This window comes from Balaenoptera borealis, assembly GCF_965194805.1.
Source record: "Balaenoptera borealis genome assembly, chromosome: 13".
In the NCBI taxonomy this organism is placed as follows: domain Eukaryota; kingdom Metazoa; phylum Chordata; class Mammalia; order Artiodactyla; family Balaenopteridae; genus Balaenoptera; species Balaenoptera borealis.
This window is the reverse complement of record NC_138870.1, coordinates 53,927,357-53,950,356: the sequence shown is the minus strand read 5'-3', so window position 1 is coordinate 53,950,356 and position 23,000 is coordinate 53,927,357. Positions and strand designations below refer to the sequence as shown.

At 35.7% G+C, this 23,000-nt stretch overlaps 1 protein-coding gene across 4 annotated transcripts in view; it reads right to left on the bottom strand.

The window, feature by feature from the left end:
- Positions 1 to 23,000, bottom strand: part of TBK1 (TANK binding kinase 1) — an 80,829-nt gene that overhangs the window by 48,448 nt on the left and 9,381 nt on the right. For all 4 annotated transcript variants that reach the window (XM_082351242.1, XM_082351243.1, XM_082351240.1 and 1 more), the window contains exons 4-13: positions 20,630 to 20,759; positions 18,488 to 18,669; positions 13,321 to 13,481; positions 10,506 to 10,616; positions 6,925 to 7,104; positions 5,129 to 5,325; positions 4,206 to 4,264; positions 3,721 to 3,812; positions 2,125 to 2,226; positions 1,211 to 1,289 (exon numbers count right to left, since the gene is read on the bottom strand). In XM_082351242.1, the coding sequence (XP_082207368.1) occupies positions 1,211 to 1,289; positions 2,125 to 2,226; positions 3,721 to 3,812; positions 4,206 to 4,264; positions 5,129 to 5,325; positions 6,925 to 7,104; positions 10,506 to 10,616; positions 13,321 to 13,481; positions 18,488 to 18,669; positions 20,630 to 20,759 (1,293 nt within the window). The remainder of the gene's footprint in view (positions 1 to 1,210; positions 1,290 to 2,124; positions 2,227 to 3,720; positions 3,813 to 4,205; positions 4,265 to 5,128; positions 5,326 to 6,924; positions 7,105 to 10,505; positions 10,617 to 13,320; positions 13,482 to 18,487; positions 18,670 to 20,629; positions 20,760 to 23,000) is intronic.

Sequence of the window (23,000 nt, the reverse complement as noted above, 5' to 3'; positions counted from 1 at the left end):
ATTTTTGGCTGTGTTGGGTCTTCGTTTCTGTGCGAGGGCTTTCTCTAGTTGTGGCAAGCGGGGGCCACTCTTCATCGCGGTGCGCGGGCCTCTCACCGTCACGGCCTCTCTTGTTGCGGAGCACATGCTCCAGACGCGCAGGCTCAGCAATTGTGGCTCACGGGCCCAGCTGCTCTGCGGCATGTGGGATCTTCCCAGACCAGGGCTCGAACCCGTGTCCCCTGCATTGGCAGGCAGATTCTCAACCACTGCTCCACCAGGGAAGCCCTATTTGTTTTTTAACATTATTTTTTTTAACATATAGAGATCTTGGGAATTCCCTGGTGGTCCAGTGGTTAGGAATCCGCACTTTCACTGCCGAGGGCCCAGGTTCAATCCCTGGCTGGGGAACTCAGATCCTACAAGCCGCATGGTGCGGCCAAAAAGGAAAAAAAAAAAGAAAAAACTAAAACAAAACAAAAAACATATAGAGATCTTAAATTCTTTATTTAATTTTTTTTTTTTAATTTATTTTATTTATTTATTTTTGGCCGCGTTGGATCTTTGTTGCTGCGCGCGGGCTTTCTCTAGTTGCGGTGAGTGGGGGCTAATCTTCGTTGCAGTACGTGGACTTCTCATTGTGGTGGAGCACGGGCTCTAGGCGCACGGGCTTCCGTAGCTGTGGCACGCAGGCTCAGCAGTTGTGGCTGGCGGGCTCTAGAGCACAGGCTCAGTAGTTGTGGTGCACGGGCTTAGTTGTTTCACAGCATGTGGGATCTTCTTGGACCAGGGCTCAAACCTTTGTCCCCTGCATTGGCAGGTGGATTCTTAACCACTGTCACCAAGGAAGCCCCTTAAATTCTTAGATAGTCAAATACATATCTTGCTTTTCATGCTTTATGTCTTTTTTAACATTAACGTTAAAAATGTGTTACCTTATACTTCTAAAATATGGAAAATATTTTATGGACAAAGTTATTTTTTACAGCATTACATAAAAGTGTGAGAAGTAGCAAGCAACCTGAAGGACCAACATTAAGGGGGTAAGAAGTAAAATTATTAATAAATCAATTGGCTGCAATATCATGTTGTGTTCCTTAAGTTGGGAAAAGGCTGTTCTTTCTCTGGAGATCTTTAGGTACATCATGTTTCTAGGAAAGTTCGGATCTAATCTTGCCAGCAAAGGAATAGATTATGAGCCCACGATTGTCAAAATTTTGTAAATACTCACTCTCAACAGTTTGGTGTGGATGTCTGAAATTTCACCTAACTCTGCTGCTTCTAGGTTGATCTTCATTAACTTTTCATATCTGTACGAAAAACAAGTACAGAAAAATTAAATGAGCATAAAATTTTAAATGAGCATAGATTTTAAAAGATGTTTTATAAATTATATGAGTTTTTATTATCATAACCATTTAAGAATAGAATATTGAATGCAAAGCCTATAAGCAACAGATCCCAAGAAAACTTGATGTCTCTGTAAAGAAGGAATTTTATATATTTCTGCTTATAAATTTGCAGATTAAGAGATAAACTATAAAAGACAACTTTATTTCAGTCTTATGTCAGGATAGTAGTCGAAATACTAGATTTCGGAAATAATGGAGGTCTAGAGTATATACTAGTTGCACTTATTATACTTCCTGTGCAGTACAAACAGTATAGCCTCGGAACAGGGCAGTTTAAAATATCATTCTGTTTCAAAAGGCATTCTCAGGAGTAAGATTATTACGGAAGAGTAAACTAAAAGTAATCCCCAAATTCTAAAAATACTACCCAAATAGGGTTCTAGAATACCTCTTCCTACTTCCTTTGATCACAGGTTTTATATTTTCCTATGCAGAGTTGTCTGCTTTGCAAGGTAAAAAAAATGAGATGTTTCTATTTCAGATTCCTATTCCTTTTCCTTTTCAAAGGGAAGGAGAAAATGCCACCAAAGAGATGGTACTCATTTCTTACTGAAATGACTGAATATTTTTGCCCTTATGAGGAAATGACTTAATCTAAGGTTGTCCCTTAATAGAAAGACTTGCAGAGCATGCTATATCATGCCAAGGATAACTAAACAAACTAAACAAACTAAACAGAAATGGAAAATCGTTGACATTTTAACCACTATTAGTAAGGAAGTAGTCTACTTACACTTTCACAGTCTTTTCAATGTTTCTGATGCAGAAATCTAATGTGATCACAACTTCTGTCTTTTTGTGAACAGTTTCATTATAATCATCTTTAACTAATTCTCTAAAAAATAATAATATTCCCATTAGTTTATCTGAAGAATTATTTGTTTTCTCTTGCCTTTCACTAATTACACTGCTGTACTACTTTCTGTTCAGACAAACTTCTTAACAGTCTTGATACATTATGAAAGCCAATTCACTTTTTACTACTGAAAGCATCTCTGTGACGCTTTATACCTATCCAGGGCACAAACCATTAACACTTATCAGGTTAACAGTTTAGAAATCTAAGGCATTAAAATTATATTAAGGAATAAAAACTAATCTACAATCACACAAATAAGCTGAACAGCATTACATTTTATACCACCAGAATTAATTTTTACTGCTCATAGTAGACTATTGTCTGATTTATACTTAAGCAGGATGACATAGTACATAATATAATTGAAGACCTTCTGATCTATATCAAGGGCCAACAAACTAAGGCCTGATGCCTGTTTCTGCTAAGAAAGGTATTTACATTTTTAAAGGCTGTAAAAAACAAAATGAAAACAGAGAACTTGCAGTCCACAAAGTCTAAAATATTTACTAACTGAAAAAGTTTGCCAACAGTGGTCTACATGAAAAACTATTTTCTCATGACTTATTGAACTAAAAGCTAATAAGTAAAAGAAACAAAAGCTTCATGGAGCAGCGACTGGAGTAGATAGCGGCAGCAAGAGAAAACAAGAGCTGTTAGTAACAATGCTATGAAAATAAATGGAGTCAACACTTAGGTTTTTCCAAAAACCATTTAGTAAAAATAAAAAGGCTTCTTAAGAGAAAGAGAAAAGCATAGGCTTACAAACGGGATATGTGAACACATAAAAAAAAATTATAAGCATAAATTTATGGGTTTAACATAAAGGTGACAGGGAAAAAAAAAGAGCCTTATACTTTTTTCTTCTTAGAAGCAGCAGCGGAAGAACAAGAATGATGAAATGCTTCATATGTTTTTTCGAGAATGGAAGGACAGGTGTGAGGTGGGTATACATAAACTGTCACAAGCATTAAAGCCTAAGGGCACTGTTGAGTCCATTATTATGTGTGTATAAAATTGAAACACTTCAAATGATGTTGTATAGAACTAGAGGCACTATTCTTAAGAGACCATTCATTCTCCACTTCTATCAGATGGAAAGATGACATATCATATATTCATCCACAAAACGTTTCTTAGGGTCACGGGGCCACGGCAGTGAAAGTGCCAAGTACTAACCACTGGACCACCAGGGAAATCCTATATTTTTCTAATTTTTTTTTCCTTAATTTTAAAATTCAGATACTATTTGTCCTATCTGTCTCATAAGGTTTTTGTAGGAATCAAATGAAAAAAAAAAAAACAGCTGCTAAACGTTTTGTAAACTAAGTGTGAAACAAATGTATTATAATAAAAATCATACACATGACCCTACCTAGTCTGAAGAGGTAAAGCATCAATGATGGGATGATTACCAGTTATTTAATGAGGGCTATGTGAAGATCAATTTTCAAATTTCAATCCATTACTTACATCAACCATCGTATCCCCTTTCGCATTAATTCCTGATAAAGCAGCAAGGTACTGGCAATTCTACAGGCATAACACACAACTCCTGTTACTGCCTAATGAAGAAATACAAAGTGTCAATATTTGGTGCTGTGGTACAGGGTAAGAAAAACTTTCACATAAAAATTTTCAAGCTTTTGTGTTTTTATCATTAAAAACACAGTAAGCTACTAATTTCCAAAAGCTAAGGACAGATGTAACTGCAATAAATATTTTATCCTTAACATAATAATGGTAAACATGCACTGTCTCAATGGAGAAAATCTTCCTATGAGTTCAAGAAAGGATACAAAGAAGAAAGAACACAAAAATGTGTCATGGGTAACAATCTAAATGAATAATTTCCTAAATTATATAGGTGTATATAAAGATACACTTCTTATTGCTTCCATTATTGATAAGATAATTTTAAATCAGATGTTTATATAGCCATTTAATTAAATACTAACCTTAGCCATGCTGGCATCCCCATCTAAATCATAACGTGGATGTACTTTAGGGAGGGAAACTGAAATATGACATAATTAAAATCAGAAATAAAAAATTATGAATTATTTCATCCTTCATACATCAACCTCCAAATTAAACATTAACCTCTAAATTACCTCTAAATTAAATGTTAGTGGTAAAACTCTTTAATGTTCTTTTCCTGGTTAAAGAAAACCACTTGAACAAAATGCTCATTCCTCAACAAATTTCCTGCACTATTTTAAGGAGTTTCATTTCTTTTTCTTAAATATATTCCAACATAACAAGCTCAATGCTTTTCTTTAAATCTAAATCAAATCCTAAGATCTAAACAGAAATATAAAAATCCAGGTAATTTTTTTTCACCACTAGAATTAATAATTTAAAAGATTCCAAAATGCAGATCTAATTTTTCTTAAACTTCAAAGCCTGAAAAAGTGTCCTATTCACCCTGGAAACAATAAATATTTGCTGAGATTTATGATACAAAAGGTTATTTTGAGTAAAATACTAAAAGCAGAGAGCTACAGTAAAACATACATGACAAACTATTTTACCATTTTATAAACAAAATATTTAACGTCATATTTTGTTGCATACAGGGTTTTAAATTTTACTACTATTCTCAATTAACTTACAAAATTTTAATATTTATAAAAGTTCTACATTAATGTCATCATCAGTCGACTTTATGAAGATGACAATCATTTTTATAGTGTTTTGTTGTTTTTTTTCTTTTGGCCGTGCCGCATGGCTTGTGGGATCTTAGTTCCCTGACCAGGGATTGAACCGGGGCCCTCAGCAGTGAGAGTGTGGAATCCTACCCACTGTACCGCCAGGGAATTCTCAGGGTTTTTTTTTTTTTAAATGGCTAGTAAGAACAGTAAGAAAAATCCCAACTTACTTTTTTCATATATCAATCCTATCGTACTCAGAGGTTCCCGGCTTACTACAAAGATGGGATTTTCCTCAGCAGTTTTAGGGAAATGCTGTGCCAGTCTTCCAGGTTCTAGCACTAAACGTCGTCCTTCATATATAAGTTCTTGATTTGAAGAAACAATTTTGGTTTGTTTATACACCAGTTCATGGAATACAGTAGCACTGTGTGAGAAAAATCCAAAAGGACAACATAATTGGGATAAAAAAAGAGGTAAAAAAATTTTTTTTAACGAGGGCCACAACATTTATTTCTCAGTGATACTTTAGATCATGACCAGTCCACAGAAATGCTGCTTTGTCGATGCGGATACTATAAAGTCTATTAAATTGAAAATTCCACATAATCTGCCTATACAGCAATCAATTCTAAAATATTTTTATGTTTGATACCTATATTGGATATGTACAATACACAGGATTGTTGTGAGGACTAATGATTTAAATATATAAAGAAATGAGAACAATACTTACAACATGACTATGTAATGTTTGTTAAATGAATTAATAAAATCAGGCATTTTCAAAATGATGTTTTGGGGAAAAAGGCAGATTCTCCCTAAACAGATTCATGAAATCAAATAAATGTTCCAGCAGCAATGTTGTGATTCCAAACAAAAAAAAAGCCACTTTCAAAAAGCCTCTGCTGTGATTTTTGGCTCAGGCTTGCGTGGGCTTTTTATGTTCACGCCACTCTTAAGATGAAATAGTGGCCAACACCTAACTATGGTACATATCTATTCAGGCTATTAAGCACCAAAATAAAGATGAATAATATATTTTAACCTAATGTTATATGAATATTATTTTATTCATTATATTTACATTATATTTAATGTTTATAATATTATGTTAGATACAGATTAGACAAAAATGTCTAAAATATTACTCCATCTAATTGCTTTTATTCCTTAATAAATTACCAGTGAAAGTCTCTTTTTGAGTTTTATGAGGCATCAAAACTGCTGAGACTTGTCAAACAGCAATTAAGGCATATAGAAAGGATGTAATGTTTTTTTCCCTTTCATTTTAAAAAACATTTTTTTTGAGATCTTTGTAGATTCACGTGCAGTTGAAAGAAATTATATGCAGAGACACTATATACCCTTTACTCAGTTTCCCCCAATGGTAACATCTTGCATAAGTATAGTACAATATTACAATCAGGATCTTGACACTGGTATAATCCACCTATCTTATTCAGATTTCCATAGTTCCACATGTAAGGATGTGTGTGATTTAGTTATGTAGTTATCACATGGGTAGATTTTTATCACACGGGTGTAATGTGTTTTTTTAAGATAAAACAAATGGTTATTTCCCTAGTACTCAATAAGGGCTTCATGCCACATATGCAAACAGTAACTACACTAACTATCTTTAGGACTTACACTTTAATATTTTTTAAGTGACAGGACAATATTCTTAATAAAACCTGGCCCATTTATTAGTAAATGCTATTTGTAGTTATGTGATTATGTAATCTGAGAGAAAGCACAGAAAGGAAAATAGTCTTGTAAAACTTGCAATGTAAGAAAAAGCTAATTTACCTGTAAATTTTAGAAAATTAGAAAACTAATCCTTTTACTCCAAAGATAAGTGAAAAGGAATTTACTCAGCACTCAAACGTTTTCTAAGCAGAAAGTGGGTACCTCTGGTGAAGCTGGGGCATCTTTTCTATTTCCTCTCCTGATTTATGAAGATACATAATAATTATATAACAAGACATTACAGTACAGGAAAAAAATATAAAGAGGTACTTACGTATTATAGCTATGAATATAAACTTTATGAGCTGTCATTTGTTGTAGCGAAAAAACATGAATTATCATCCGGTGAAGTATATCACTTGTTTCTGCAAAAAACTGGTCAAAACCCCAACACTTTTCCTGATCTGCCTCAAGGATGTTTGCAAGAACAGGGGTAAGTAGAACTTGAAGACCCCTAAAATAGTATTGAAAAAAGTTACATGAAGAGTGAATGTGTTATATTTTTTGTCTAGGTACAAAATCATAATATTTACCAACAAATCAAAGGAACTATTATTAGATTAGATTAATTTAAAATTGTAAAAAATCTGCCAACTTTTCAGAAAGCCAGGTAACCTTGATTTAATATTGCCTGTCAATGAACCAGGGGTTATGGTATTTTTATGTTAGCTTTTACAGATTATTTTCTTTGATTCTCTCCTTCCCAAGTTTCCTCACTTTTCCAAACATATTCTAACATTGTATATACATGCTATCCAGGTGAGATAAGTTGATTGGAACTCTGTGGTCATGAGGATAAGATAATGGTTTAATTTCAGGGTCATTAACGTCCTTTTAATACGTCACTCCAATACATAATTTTTTATGTTGAATTCATATGCCTTTTGTAGTACACTTCTTTAGGAAGGAAAATTACTATAATCATTTAGCAATCAATGAATGCCAATTCAACTAGGAATAATCTTTGACTAATAAACGTAAACATAAAAAAAAAAAAGAATGGAAGGACCTTTATTCTTTCCCATGCTTTCACTGAATTTTAAAATATGCTTAAATACACTCAATTATGGAATTTCAAGTAGTCTTAAAAATATATTATTGACTACACGACAGACACTGGAATAATTCCTTGCCTGTTAACAGTTTTTAAGGTATGCAGTGGATATTAAAATTTTTGCCTAGGGCTTCCCTGGTGGCGCAGTGGTTGAGAGTCTGCCTGCCAATGCAGGGGACATGGGTTCGAGCCCTGGTCTGGGAAGATCCCACATGCCGCGGAGCAACTAGGCCCGTGAGCCACAACTACTGAGCCTGCGCGTCTGGAGCCTGTGCTCCGCAACAAGAGAGGCCGCGACAGTGAAAGGCCCGCGCACTGCGATGAAGAGTGGCCCCCACTCGCCGCAACTAGAGAAAGCCCTAGCACAGAAACGAAGACCCAACGCAGCCATAAATAAGTAAATAAATAAATTAAAAAAAAAAAAAGTTTTGCCTAACAAGTATCTATTCTCCCTCATTTTGTAAGAGAATCCACACCTCTCTACTCTCTAACTCTACTCCCTGTGCATAGATGGGCATGACAGTCAGGTTTGGTGATTACGATTAGCCAGAAGTGGCCAGGTGGTAGCATGTAAGTTGTTAAATAAGAATCAACCCAGAAATCTTTGCTAAACTATCGGGAAAGAAAGTCTGTCTTTCCACTGAGCTTCCAAAGCTGTGAGAATGTGAATCTGGCAATGCCAGCAGCCATCTTGTGGCTGCCAGGAAAGAGCCTGGCTGAAAGTAAACAGAAATCAGAGAAAAGCAGAACTGAATGATTTGAAGAGACCAAGTCTTGATGACAGTCTGAATCTGAGGATTCCACTGGGCTCTGAGTTACATACACATGTGAACTTTGAATTATAATGTCAATCTATTTTTCACTTAAATCCTGTTTCACTTATATGAACTGAGTTAGGTTTTTCTCATTGGCTATCCAGTCTTGACTAATTAATACATATAAGAAAGAAGATGGTTATCTTTTTTCTGTGGTTGTTACATTTTTGGTAGTTGTTTTTATTGCTGATTGGTAGTACTTAAGGTCCTTACTATTTAAAAAAATCATATAATATACTTTCTGATACCTGAGCAATTTTTATCAAAAAATTTATAACTTGGTGTGCTTAAGAATAATTAGATAAATAAGGCCTGTTACCCTCCTGAAATATGCAATATACAGTTCAGATTGTCACATTATTGAGTCTGAGTGTCAGCAATATAGTTATTAAACAGCAGGTGCTCATTTCCTGACCCCTTTAAATGTTATCAGTTTTGCCTGAGATCTCCAAAATGAGTATTTTCCAAATCAAAATTTAACACAGATCACTATTATAATATTAAATTTCTGCTCTCTAGTAAAGTGACCTTCTCTTGGTAATTCTAGCTGCATGACATAATTTTATTTTGGAGACTTTTCTTTAAGTAACACACAAAAATGAAACTGTCAGGGTAGTGGTTTTCAAAAATGATTTCAGCACTGGAACTACCAGTTTAAATGAGTTTTCACAGAAATATATAAAATGATAGGACATATTTTATTAGCTTGTGATATGTATATAGTTTAAATAAATATTTTGAATAAATATATTTATTTACTTATATGCTGAAAGTAATACAAAGAGCACCCACAGATTATAAAAGGCATTAAGCCAGTAAATCATAACCTATGTGTGTTCACTTGTGGATTATACAATTCCTACACTCAGGAAAAACAGAATTCAGTAATTACAAATTCTAAATATTGATGAGTGCCTTGGCTTTATTTCTAGAGTAAAATCTAAAATAATTTACTCTCAAATTAACACAACTTTGTAAATCAAATATACTTCAAAAAAAAAAAGATATAGCAACAGAAAAAAAAAATTTACTCTCTACTTTTAATTTCTTTTACCTTAAATCTCTCTTTGTGATAACAGAATTCATATATAATTTGAGTTCTGGCTGCCATGATAAGACCTATATGAACATTTGAAATGCTGGAAAAACTGTAGAAACTGTAGAACTGTAGAAAACTGTTCTTTCTTTTTTTAAAATTTAATTAATTAATTAAGTTATGGCTGCGTTGGGTCTTTGTTGCTGCACGCGGGCTTTATCTAACTGCGGCTAGTGGGGGCTACTCTTCGTTGCAGTGCATGGGCTTCTCTTTGCGGTGGCTTCTCTTGTTGCGGAGCATGGGCTCTAGGTGCGCGAGATTCAGTAGTTGTTGCACACGGTCTCAGTAGTTGTGGCTCGCGGGCTCTAGAGCACAGGCTCAGTAGTTGTGGCACATGGGCTTAGTTGCTCTGCAGCATGTGGGATCTTCCCAGACCAGGGCTCAAACCCATGTCCCCTGCATTGGCAGGTGGATTCTTAACCACTGTTCCACTAGGGAAGTCCCGAAAACTTATTTCTCACCTTTTGAACAATATGATTACTTTTTGAAAATGAGGATAATATCAAACTTCTTGAGTATTTTTTAGAACTCTAGTTATTCCTATCTGTGCCACTATTTGTGCTATGTCATTATGAAGGTCAGCACAAGAGATACCAAGGTCCTTAGCTGGATCCCCACATAGCACACAATTCCAAGACCAGTAATTAGCAATCTCAAAAATGTATGTACGCTCTATGTCCTAAAAGAGATCTGGCAAAATTATTTACATAGACCCAAATCGATCTTTATATTGCCAAAGATGAAAATCACCAATCAAGGCATATAGTTTAATAACATCTACTGAAACATTAAACAAAACAAAACAAAACTACACTTAAGTATTTGTGACTTTAGTCAACAAAGGTTCCAAACACCAAAGTGCAAAAGAGAACTGGGTACACTATACTTACCGAGAAAGACTACAAGAAACAGGCATGTCTCCACTCCAGTCAATTGGTCCATTTTCTGCTTTCTGTACTCCAGATATTGCACCAGAAGGCTTTCCAGTAATTATTTTATACCTTGGGGGAATAAAAGCAGATTAAAATAAGCAGTTTGTTACTGCATAGCCTATCAATGGGCTTTGCAAAAATATTTCCTCAGTTGCACCTACAATTATCTACTAGACGAAACTTTGTGATTGATGTTCACAGGATCCATAAAACAATCAAAATACTTTGAATCTGACTGACTGAAGTAGAATAGTGGCTGTACGATTATTTTACTTATGCCATAATTAATTTTCATTTGGGCTCTCAGAGTGCCATAAAACAGCATCTTGATGTTCACAACAAAAATATTAATTTTTCCATCTGAAAAAATTGAGCAAACACAAAAAAAGTTATGTTACAGAATGTCTCTAGACCATAAAAAAAAGCATCTAATCCCTCTTACCCATATTATCCAAAGGCACAGTCAACTGGACCATGAAATTACTGGAGAATGAACAATAGCTTTCTTTAAAAAAAAAAAAAAAGATAAAACTACACATAGCACAGTAACAGAAAATTTTTGCATATTGAAAACATATATACACATATAGGAATAGATGTGTGTACCAAAATTAAAAGTCAAACTTAATCTGTTTCTCGAGGAAGGTGACAAAAATAAAGATGAGTTAAAGAAAGAGATGGATGGGGAAGCAAGAGAGTACTAATAATGATGGAGGCAAGGCAGCCTTTCTGGTGTCAGCACTTTCCAAAACAAAACCTTAAAGTAGTAGAGAAAAACGAGGTTCATGCCTTCCAGATGAAAATGTAGATGAAAATGTAAATCATAACACAGCAGAATCTTACATAAGTTTATAAATATTATTTCTGGCATAATTTTTTTGGTTTGTTTAATGTCTACATAAATGTGCTCTGAGCAAATCAATATATTCTTTAAAACAGTAGAAGAAACCAGTACAACTGATTTGGACCGCTTGCTGCTTCTTCAGTAGAGGCAGCCAGGATTTCTGCCTTAAGAGATTTTTCAGAGAAGAAAGAAATTAATGTGAAAAATAAGTTGCATTCACTTGAGAACCATCTGATTGTGGAGAAATAAGCAGAGATATGTGAGATTAACGCAAGAAAAGAGAAGTGAATAGAATGAATGGCAGAATTCTTAATTAAGGTACTGCTTATAAATTCTTGAAAAAACTTAACTAATTTTGTTGAGATCCATACACAAATACATTTATTAACATGTAAATGAGATGCTGAGGGATCAACATGGCTATAATGTGAGATGAATACATCACTCAATAGTAAAGTAAAACAGTCATTATTACTTCTTTAAGTGCTTCTGAACATTCATTAGCATCAGTATCCATAAAAAGTTGAGTTTCTGTGCAAATAAAGAAAAAAATTCTTCTAATGGTATTATCTGCCCACATGGTGGTCAGATAAAATCGTCAGGTATTCCTAGTTGCTTACAAGTCATATTTCCTTTATTAGGGAGCATCACACTTTTATTTAATCTATTTTTAGGGCAGCAAGACATGCTGATACTGCTTTAAAACACCTACGACAATAAAAACATGATTAACTGTTGGGCACACTTTATGTTTAATGAGGAAAAACAGAAATTGACTCTTAGCCTTCATTAATGAAGAGATTTTATAAAAAGGACACTGCTGTAAAGCAGTCTCAAGATGATGCTATACCAAAATCATCAGTACAGTAATGGATAGCTTCTTCCCATGAATTTGTACACTGTCCTTGCTGGAAAACATTTAGATATCCAGGTTTTAGCAAAAGTCTTCGTTACCAGTTGAACTGGTTTACTTCCGCAAACAAACAAAAGAGAAAATATGCTTCTCCTAATTTTCTGAGACGAGATTAGATAAAAGATTGTATTTTTACAGTTGTGATTATTACTTTATCATGTTTGCTTGTAAAGGGCAGGGTCAAACATATAAAGTTCTGAGAGAAATGTTAAGATCTAAAAGAATGGTTGAACATGTTAGGCTGTCAAATAAGTTACTTCACTAAACCAAACAATCATAACCTCATAGTTTTATGTGTACATAGGTTGGCTGTTTCTCATGAGGCAAGGTCATTCACTAATTTCTTTTAAAATAAAAAGAAGTGTGGCCAATGTATGGATGAATTTTATAATAGATTTCACATCTAAAAATCCATCCTTCTTTTCTTCCATTATTTGGTTTACAGTAGTGACTTTGTACACAGTAATTATTTCCTAATAATTACGGCAGTACATAAATGTATAATGTACTAGTAAAATGCATTCAGGCTTTCGACTGAAACTGCAACACGAAAAAAATGTAATATTACATTAAACGTTATTTTTGAAATGGTTAAAGAATCAGGTCAGTTCAGGGTAAGAACCGTATTTCTTTTTGATCCAGTAATGGTTCTAGTACTCCACAGAAGTTCTATTTTTTTTTTTTTTTTTGGTTACAGGCTTATCAGAAAAAGCCTGATAAGCACACAGAGAAATATACAGTGCATTGAAATAAACTCCAGAAAGCAGTATATTTTTAATATGCATCAAAGACTGGATGCCATTTATGCTTTGTACATAAGATAGTTAAACATGGTATGAAACAGTATGCCTATACACTTTGATAAGGCTGCATTCTTATTAAAAAACCAAATAGCTTAAAATATCAGAAATGATGGCTAGATCAATTTTCAGTACCCCTCTAACATGATGAAACAAAATAAGACAGAGATAACATTTAAAAAATTATCTCTAATTTTAGATGGAGAAACCACTTACATCACTTCCTTATTCCTACGTGGCCCTTCAAACGGTCTAAATGGCAGTGATCCAGTAGCTGCATGGTAAAATGTTACCCCAATGCTCCAAAGATCAACAGTCGCTCCATATTTCTTCTGATGATCTTTTCTCAGCACTGCTCTCTCATACATATCAGGATGCTTTAAAAAGAAAAGAAAAAGCTATTAACTTGTGTTCTATGATAATACATTACACAAAAATGGGTATCAATAATGCCTGGAAATTCTATTATATTTTCCTAATTATTTCACTTTCCCAATCTGAAGAGACTATTTCACATCTTGCCCGTTCTCCTCAAACCTCCAACACCATCTCCTTCAACCCTCAATTTTCATGACCTCACTTCATAATTCAATGAGGAAATGGAAGAAATCAGAGATCAACTCTCCCTTATGCCTGTTAACCAAATACCAACCTACCTGAATCTGTGTCCAGAGCTAAGCCTACTTTCCAGTTATAATGGAACTGCTCCTATCAAAGGCTAACTTTTCCATCTGTGTTGTGGGGCCCATCATATCATCTCACCAATTCCACAAATCAATTCCTGTAACTACCACTTTTATTTTATGCATCAATTTCCCCCCTTCAAATGGATCATTCCTTTCAGCTTACACACATGCTTTAATATCTCCCATTAAAAATAAAAAAACCCTAAACAGACCCTACCTCCTCTTGTAGCTATCACCCAAATCTCTGCTTCCCTCCATAGCAAAACTCAAAATAGCTGTCTACACTTCCAACTGCCTTATTTCCTCATCTCCCGTTCAAGCCTATGGCATTAAATATTACCTATATCCTTTAACTCCCCAAACTACCTCTTGTCCTGGGCTCTGGATTCATATATGCTACTGTTTTCTTGAATGTCTAAAAGGTAGCTTAAATTTAAGGTATCCAAAATAGACCCTTGGTCTTCCGACTCAAACCTGTTTCCTTCTAGTCTTTATCCTTTAAGTAAATGGTACCATCATCTACCCAGTCGCTCATACCCAAAACATATCAGGCAGCCTTGACTCCTCTCCCTCATCTCTCACATGCAATCCATCTGAGCAAGTCATATGGGCTCTGAGATGAAAATTTAATTTTCTAGAATTAATTCAGAGGACTAGCCTGACTAGGTACACTGGGGGATACAGCAACTGAGACAAGTAGTTGGTCTGATGTTAAACACATGTCCTTAAGCACAGAAGACACTATGTTACAGCTGTGGAGAACAGGTGGAACTTATAGAGCATGGCTTAGGAGCTTACAGATCCAGACAGAGATTGTGATGGACATTAAGCTCTGCAGAGGACAACCAGAGGTCATACATGCTTAGCCTCGTGACATTTGTCTTTATGTTAGTTACGTGCTGGAACTTTAAGATTTTTCGAAGATAAAGCTACAAGAGTGTACTCTCGACCAAAGTAGAGTCATCTCCCAAATGATGCCAAATGAAAACAATGCCTTACGACATTGTGGTATTTGGCAGTGACCCAAGGGACTGGGAACCCATGCAGATAACACTGCTGGGAGGGTGTTTCTAAATTATGCAGTTTATGAATCTGACTCTCAAAGGGTCACAAGCCCTGGATTATTATTTTTTGGGGGGATGGGTGGGACTCTTTTGGGAAATACATTTTAATGAGAAATCAGAAGAGGTGATAAGCACGAAGAGCTTAAAGTGAGTGTCCCAACATGCCTACCAGATACACGGGGTCTGAGTGGTCTTGCTGGTTCTGTGGCAGAGAACCTAAAGCAACTACTGTCCAAAGAAGCGCTGGCCAGACCTTTGACCCAGCAGCCAGTACTTAGTGTATCAAGGTGCTGTGAAGAGGCCAAGAGTACCTGGACATGCCTGATATCTTCTGGAACATGAGGCCGCCAACCTGGGAAGAGGAGATACAGCGATTCTAGAAGGAGACAAAGGGGGACCTCCTCAAACGGTGCAATAATACACTGCCTAATTGGTACAGCTGGAAGGCCTTCCCTGGGCAGTGACGGACTGATCGTGGCTTGACACATGCTGGTCTGACGTATCTGTGCCCAATGGCTCTCCCTCAAATGTGCTACTTGTACTTGTGCAGGGATCAGTATTACTGGGCCTGGGTGTCTGCATCTGAGATAGGAGCATAAGGACAAACCTACTGCAAGTTCTCAGATATTATTAAGATAGCCATCATATTAAAAATGGCAGAAGAAAATATGCTGGTGTTTCCTTTGGTCTTTAACACACAAAAAGGAGAAGATTCAGCATCTGGTCTGGGAATTCCAAAATGAGAAAAGTTTTCATTTAAATACATAAATATTTCTAGATTGCTGAGCTTCAGGCCATTATGTGTCTCATTTTATAACTGTGGTGTACTGTATTAGAAAACAGGGCTGGGCATAATCTGAAATAGGAAAAATAGATCAGAGTAAAATTTTAGCCAAGAGAACAGCATGGACTTGGAGTAAATTTATTTAATAATTTAAATAATGTTTAAATGTTTTGTTCTTTCCATTTTAGAAGTCTGTTAGAGGCAAAAGCTAACCTGTGGTCCTAGGAGAATATGTGAAAGACTGACAGTTGGTTAATAGGGATCAACCTCATGAACGCTAGTACTGTACTGCTGTTTGGTTTTTTTGGTTATCACAGTAACTGGGAAGGGCTACTGGTATTTAGTGGGCAGAGACCAGAGATGAGAGACATCCTGTCAAATATGAAACAGTTCTGAAAAATAAGCTTCTGACATCCTGCATGACTTTTGAATATCTTGCCGGATATTTGTGCAGGAAAAAGGTTTATAATGATATCAGTTTGTTTTATATATAAACAATGTATTTTTGTACATAAAGTAAACAAAATACTTTTGTAGCTACAGGAATGCAGTACATGTAAATCTACTTTGTTTAGTTAGAAACTTTATCAAGAATTATTCACTGCTTTGGAAAATCATGTCAGTGACAACACAACACCTGTGATACGTGACTCACCAATAGAATATACAAGTTACACTGCACGTGCACTGCAGGTGATATTACATACAGGTGAAAGCGTCTGATTACTTAAGTTTTCTGCCAGTGAAGGTGTTCCTAAACTTTTACATATTAACTATCTATGATTTTATTTTCCTTTATATTATTATTAAGATACTATGCTATTCTTTTAATTAGGTATGCAGGTGATTATATTATCTAAGAATTTCATTTTAAGATACTGAAAAGGGGCTTCCCTGGTGGCGCAGTGGTTTAGAGTCTGCTTGCAGGGGACACGGGTTCGAGCCCTGGTCTGGGAAGATCCCACATGCCATGGAGCAACTAGGCCCGTGAGCCACAACTACTAAGCCTGCGCGTCTGGAGCCTGTGCTCCGCAACAGGAGAGGCCGCGATAGTGAGAGGCCCGCGCACCGCGATGAGGAGTGGCCCCCACTTGCCGCAACTGGAGAAAGCCCTCGCACAGAAACGAAGACCCAACACAGCCATAAATAAATAAATAAATAAATAAAGATACTGAAAAGAACATTGTAAAACATTATAAAAAGGGGGCGATCATACATGGTAGAAACCACTAGCCTGTATGCTCTGGCTGCCTTCTGCTTACTTCTCCAATTCCAACTCCTACCACCTGCCTCTTCACTCACTAAATTGCAGCTATTCTGTCATCCTTTCTGTTTCTGAAACATCCAAGGTCATTCTTGTTTCTAGCCCTTTGCAGTTGCTTGTAATGCTCTTCCCCCAAATCTCTGCATGGCTTGCTTCTTTTTATCATTTAAGTGTCAGTTCACTTAGGATTGAAAGGAGGCTTTCCCCAGCTATCTTTCTCCTGCCAGTCACTATTTTATTACCTTATTGTCTTTCCAACACTTTAATTATCTGAATTTATCTTATTTACTTGTCTATTGTCCTCACTAGATTGTGGGTTCCATAAGAGCAGAAATCATGTACATTTGGTTCACCACAGAAGTCCCAAGGGCTTCCCTGGTGGCGCAGTGGTTGAGAATCTGCCTGCCAATGCAGGTGACATGGGTTCGAGCCCTGGTCTGGGAAGATCCCACATGCCACGGAGCAACTAGGCCCGTGAGCCACAACTACTGAGCCTGCGCGTCTGGAGCCTGTGCTCCGCAACAAGAGAGGCCCGCGCATCACGATGAAGAGTGGCCCCCGCTTGCCGCAACTAGAGAAAGCCCTCGCACAGAAACGAAGACCCAACACAGCGAAAAATAAATAATAAATAAAAATTAAAAAAAAAAAAAAAAAAAAAAGAAGTCCCAGTTCCTAGAACAGTGCCTGGTACCTAAATATCTGTTGGATGAATGTAATCCATTTTTAGGTATTCTTAATAAAGACTATCAAAAGATAATAGATTAATTTGGGGATATATATTGATAGAACAAGATATCTTAATTCATGCCAGACTTAGTATAATCTGAATAAAGCTATGGGGCCAGGTAGACTTTATTCATATTATAAGATTACAATGGCAGAATCCAGTTGGAAAAAAAGTCACAGATTCTAAGACTTTTAAAACAAAACCCAGAGCCATGAGCAATTAGTGATAGCTGTATATTATAAACTTCCTGATTACATGTTAAATATACTTGTTTTTCAGTGTCTTTTCTTAAGTGTTTCAAATGTTTACTAACTTCACACAAACACACCTACATAATCTGTTTCAACCACAGAGCTTTTCTAGTTTTCTAGCATTTCAAGTTAGATCTTTTAGAGGCATTTAATTTTATGTGTGTGTTTCTAACAACTATTCTTTTCGTCTTTCAATAATCACCCTCCCTGAAGAGAATCTTCTGCTTCAGAATTATAATGAAGTTTCCTCTACAGGGAAGAGTACCATATAACAAGCTTGTAATGTATTAACTGCTCTGATCCAAATAAGGAAGCCTTTACTAGTTAGATGTTTCTGGAGTGTACAGACAGTTCTTTCTTTTAATATAGATGAATAACATTAGTAAAATTATTTAAGATTATTATAAAACTTGTAAGAATTTTTAACAGAAAATAACCCCCTGAGAAACCGATATCTAATACCTCATTACAAACCATATTCATTAGAATAGAAAATTTAATTTTTGCCATAAAAGTTGACATTTCATAGTGAACTGGTTGACCAATTACCCATATTTACAATATATCCAGCTTCTTTAAATAAAATTATTAGTGATACGTGACTTACCAAATATTCTTCTGTGCCATACAGAGAAACAAACTGCTCATCATCTTCTAATTCTCTAGCTGCACCAAAATCTGTGAGTTTGTACACAGACTGTCCGTCTTCCCCTATTACACGCATGATATTTCCTGGCTTAATATCACGGTGAACTATGCCATTTTCTCGGAGATGATTCATTCCACCCACTTCAACAATAAATATAAAACACAGGACATCATAATGTAGGTATCTATGCATATGTATGTGTGCATCAGACTCACTAATTAACATTAATTCATTTTCACTCAATGTAAGTTTTTACATAAGTTGGTCCAAAGTCATTTTAATCAAAGAAGTAACAGATTATACTTATATTTTATATTTCATGTTTGAGTAATGAGGAGTTTTAGAATGATAAGGATCAATATGGTCTAAGGAAGAATCCAATCTCTCTTAAACACTATCAAGAAAATGGAACACAACAGTCTTAAGCCTATGACCTCCAGAATTACTTTCGGTTATATACCTGGGGGCCATCTGCCTAAACTTAAGAATGAAGATTCCCAAGAAAGATAATCTTTCACCACAATTTTACATTTTTACCTTGGGGAAAAAATTCCACAAAAGAGTAAACTGGACTCAATACATAATATAGTAAAAATTGCTGAAATTAAGCTGTTTGGGCTAACTGACATGCAGTGTCACAGAGTGACAGTCTGAAACATTTGTTTGACAGCTGATAGATGACTGTCCAAGCATGACATATAAAAATAAGTTTAGGGGTATCAACATTCAATTACAAAAGCTCAGGACTACCAGTATACTTAGGAAGGCATCAATCATCTATAACTTCTATTTGATATACTAGGCTGTAGCATATATTGCTTCTTTTTCATTTTACCCTAAGTAGTCTCTACTGCTTCCAATGTCAAGTTCAAGAATTCCCACTGACCTCATACTTTATCACTGGGCTTTTTCTATTCTTCAAATATTGATTCATTTCTTTCCAAGAAGATATTATTCCCTTTGGTTGCCATATTTTTTTTTTAATAACAGCTTTGTTGAGATAAAATTTACATATCATAAAACTCATTTTTTAAAGTAGTTAAGAGTCAGAGTGTACAACCATCACCACCAATTTCAGAACATTTCCATTACGCCAAAAAGAACCCCACGTCTATTAGCAGTCACTCCTCGACTCCACCCTCCCCTCAAGGCCCTGACCACCATTACTCTGCTTTCTGTCTCTATAGATCTGCCTATTCCGGACATTTCATGTAAATGGAATCATACAAATATTGTGGCCTTTTGTGTCTGGCATTTTTCACTAAGCATTTTTCAAGTTATATCCATACTATAGCATGTATCACTACTTCACTCTTGTAATGAACAAATAATATTCCATTGTATGGATTTACCACATTTTGTTTACCTATTCATCAGTTGATGGATACTGGGCTACTTCCATTTTTTTTTGTTATTATAAACACTGGTGTACAAGTTTTTGTGTGGATTTATTTTAAATTCTTTTAGATAAATACCTACTAGTGAAATTCCTAAGTCATATGGTAATTCTGTTTAACCTTCTGAGGAACTGCCAGACTGTTGTCCAAAGTGGCTGCACATTTTTACACCACCCCCAACGGTATACGAGGCGTTCAATTTCTCCACAGCCTCACCAACACTTGGTTCTGTTTTGTCTTCTTGATTTTAGCCATCCTAGTGGGTGTGTAGTGGCAGCTTTTAATTGTTTTGACTGGTATTTCTCTAACGACTAATGACCTTTTTATATATTTGCTGGCCATCTGTATATCTTGTTTGGAGAAATGTCTATCAAATCCTTTGCCCATTTTTAAATTGGGTTGTCTTTTTACTGTTGAGTTGTTGGGATAAAAATTCCTCATCAGACATACGGTTTGCAAATATTTTCTCTCATTTTATGGGTTGTCTTTTTACTTGATGTTGTCCTTTGAAACACAAAAGTTTTTAATGTTGATGAAACTTACCTATTTTTTTTCTTTTTGTACTTTCGCTTTTGGTGTCATATCTAAGAAAGCACTCCATAAAGGTCTTTGGCTTTGAATGTAAGAAATTTATTTTTAAAAATTCTTATGTCATTAAGCTATATATACACACATATATAATCAGATAAATAAACAAACATACCCACATCTCGCAAAACAATTAAAAATTCAGACTCCGGTAGTCCATAGGCATTACATGGTTCTTCTAAAACAGTGTATAAACTTCCACATGGACAAAATTCCATAATAAGTACTTTATGTCTCGTTGTTACCTGAAAAAAAAAAATCACTGATTGGGACTCAATATAAAAAATAAATTTTTATTATATGCCAATACTTACCTGATTTCATTTAAAAGTTGGATTTACTACAATAAGGAAGGCACTTCGAATTGCTTTTTACCTGGGGTTTGTTAAATACTTGTTGACTGTACAGATGAGAATTAACGTCTTCTAAATTCGTATTAAAATCGGATTTGTCGGGCTTCCCTGGTGGTGCAGTGGCTAAGAATCTGCTTGCCAATGCAGGGGACACAGGTTCGAGCCCTGGTCCGGGAAGATCCCACATGCCACGGAGCAACTAAGCCCATGCGCCACAACTACTGAGCCTGCGCTCTACAGCCCACAAGCCACAACGACTGAGGCCGCATGCCACAACTACTGACGCCCGTGCTCCTAGAGCCTGTGCTCTGCAACAAGAGAAGCCACTGCAATGAGAAGCCCGCGCACCGCAACAAAGAGCAGCCCCCGCTCACTGCAACTAGAGAAAGCCTGCGCACAGCAACGAAGACCCAACGCAGCCAAAAATAAATAAATTAAATAAATAAATAAAAAATTGGATTTGTCTTTGAAGACAAACCACAGCAAGTCTAATTAGAAAATCACTGCTACAATGTTATAATGATTCTTTCAAAATTATGTTTAATTTCTAATACATAACGTACATTTCGGGTATTAGTTCTTCTAACAAATCTCTTAAACTTGAAATTCTTCCTGTGACAAGCACTTTTACTTCAAAGAATGGAGTTCTATACTTTTTTTTGGCCACGCCTTGCAGCCTGCGGGATCTTAGTTCCCCAACCAGAGATTGAACCCGTGCCCCCTAGAGTGGAAGCGTGGAGCCCTAACCACTGGACCGCCAGGGAGTTCCCAGAGTTCTTGCCTTAAAAACAAATAGGTGGCAGAATAGTTGAGTCGTCCTCTTGCAGCAAAGTTCTAGTCTGCTCATATGAATCTGAGCTGCTGATTTGTTTTAAACCTTAATTTTAATGTACCATTGATTATAAGATACATCATCAATTTAATAACAGCTTTATAGAGAAAAAGAAGTATTACCAAATTACAAATATGCATTGATTATAAGATACATGCTCATTTCAGAAACTCAAAAATATGAATGAGACTTAAATCCAGTATTCATCTCCAACCTTTAATTCTTCCTTCCTTTTATAATTCTTTCTACATATCCCCAATATATATCCATGAAATATTTTAAATTTCTCTACGATTGAGTAGTATAAAAGAAATAATTTTTTTAAAAACTGTTGTTTTTAAATAATGAAATAATTGAATGCTGATGAATTGAAAACTTGAGAAATACCCATAATCCCATCACCCAGAGATAATTACGTTAATATTTTGGTGTGTTTCCTTTCAGTCTTTTTTCTATGTATCAAATCATATTATAGACACATTAACACTTTGTATACCATACTGTATATATCAAGATCACATTGCATATATATTTTTAATACTGATTTTCTCACAGAACATTATACACAAGCATGCTCCCAGGTGATTGAAATTTTGTTAAATATCTCTTTTTATTACTGCTTAACTACTGTGTAGTAAAGAATTAATTTTAGCCAGAGAGGTCTGGTCTTTGCCCTTGGCTACTGGGAGGTGATTTGCTAGGCTTCTAGAATGTCCTATCTGCTAGAAGTGTCTTTGTCTGTGGGTTTTGGCCATGTGACAGTCTAACAATATGATTTATGATGGGGATTTTGGACATGCACATCCGTTCCAACTTCCAGAGGAAATGGAGGCTAAAAGTATTAGCAGAACCTACGGGAAGGGCTGACTACAGGTCAGCCATGCAGGCAGTATGTGATTGAGCCCCAATAAAAACTCTGCGCACCAACAGCTCAGGTGAGCTTCCAGGGTTGGCAATACTCTGTGCGTATTGTCATACATCAATGCCAAGAGGATAATGTATCCCTGAGGACAAGGAAGATTCATGTTTGGAACCCTCCTATATTCTGCCCTATGGCCCTATGGATCTCTTCCTTTGGCTAGTTCTGATTTATATCCTTTTGCTATACTAAAATATAAATTATAATGTAATTGTAAGTACAGTTGATGCTTGAACAAAGCAGGGGTTGGGGCGCTGACCCTCTGCACAGTCAAAAATCTACACATAACTTTATTGTACCTGTGGTTCCGTATCTACAGATTCAATCAACCTCGGATTGTGTAGTACTGTAGTACATATTTAGTGGAAAAAACGATCATTTT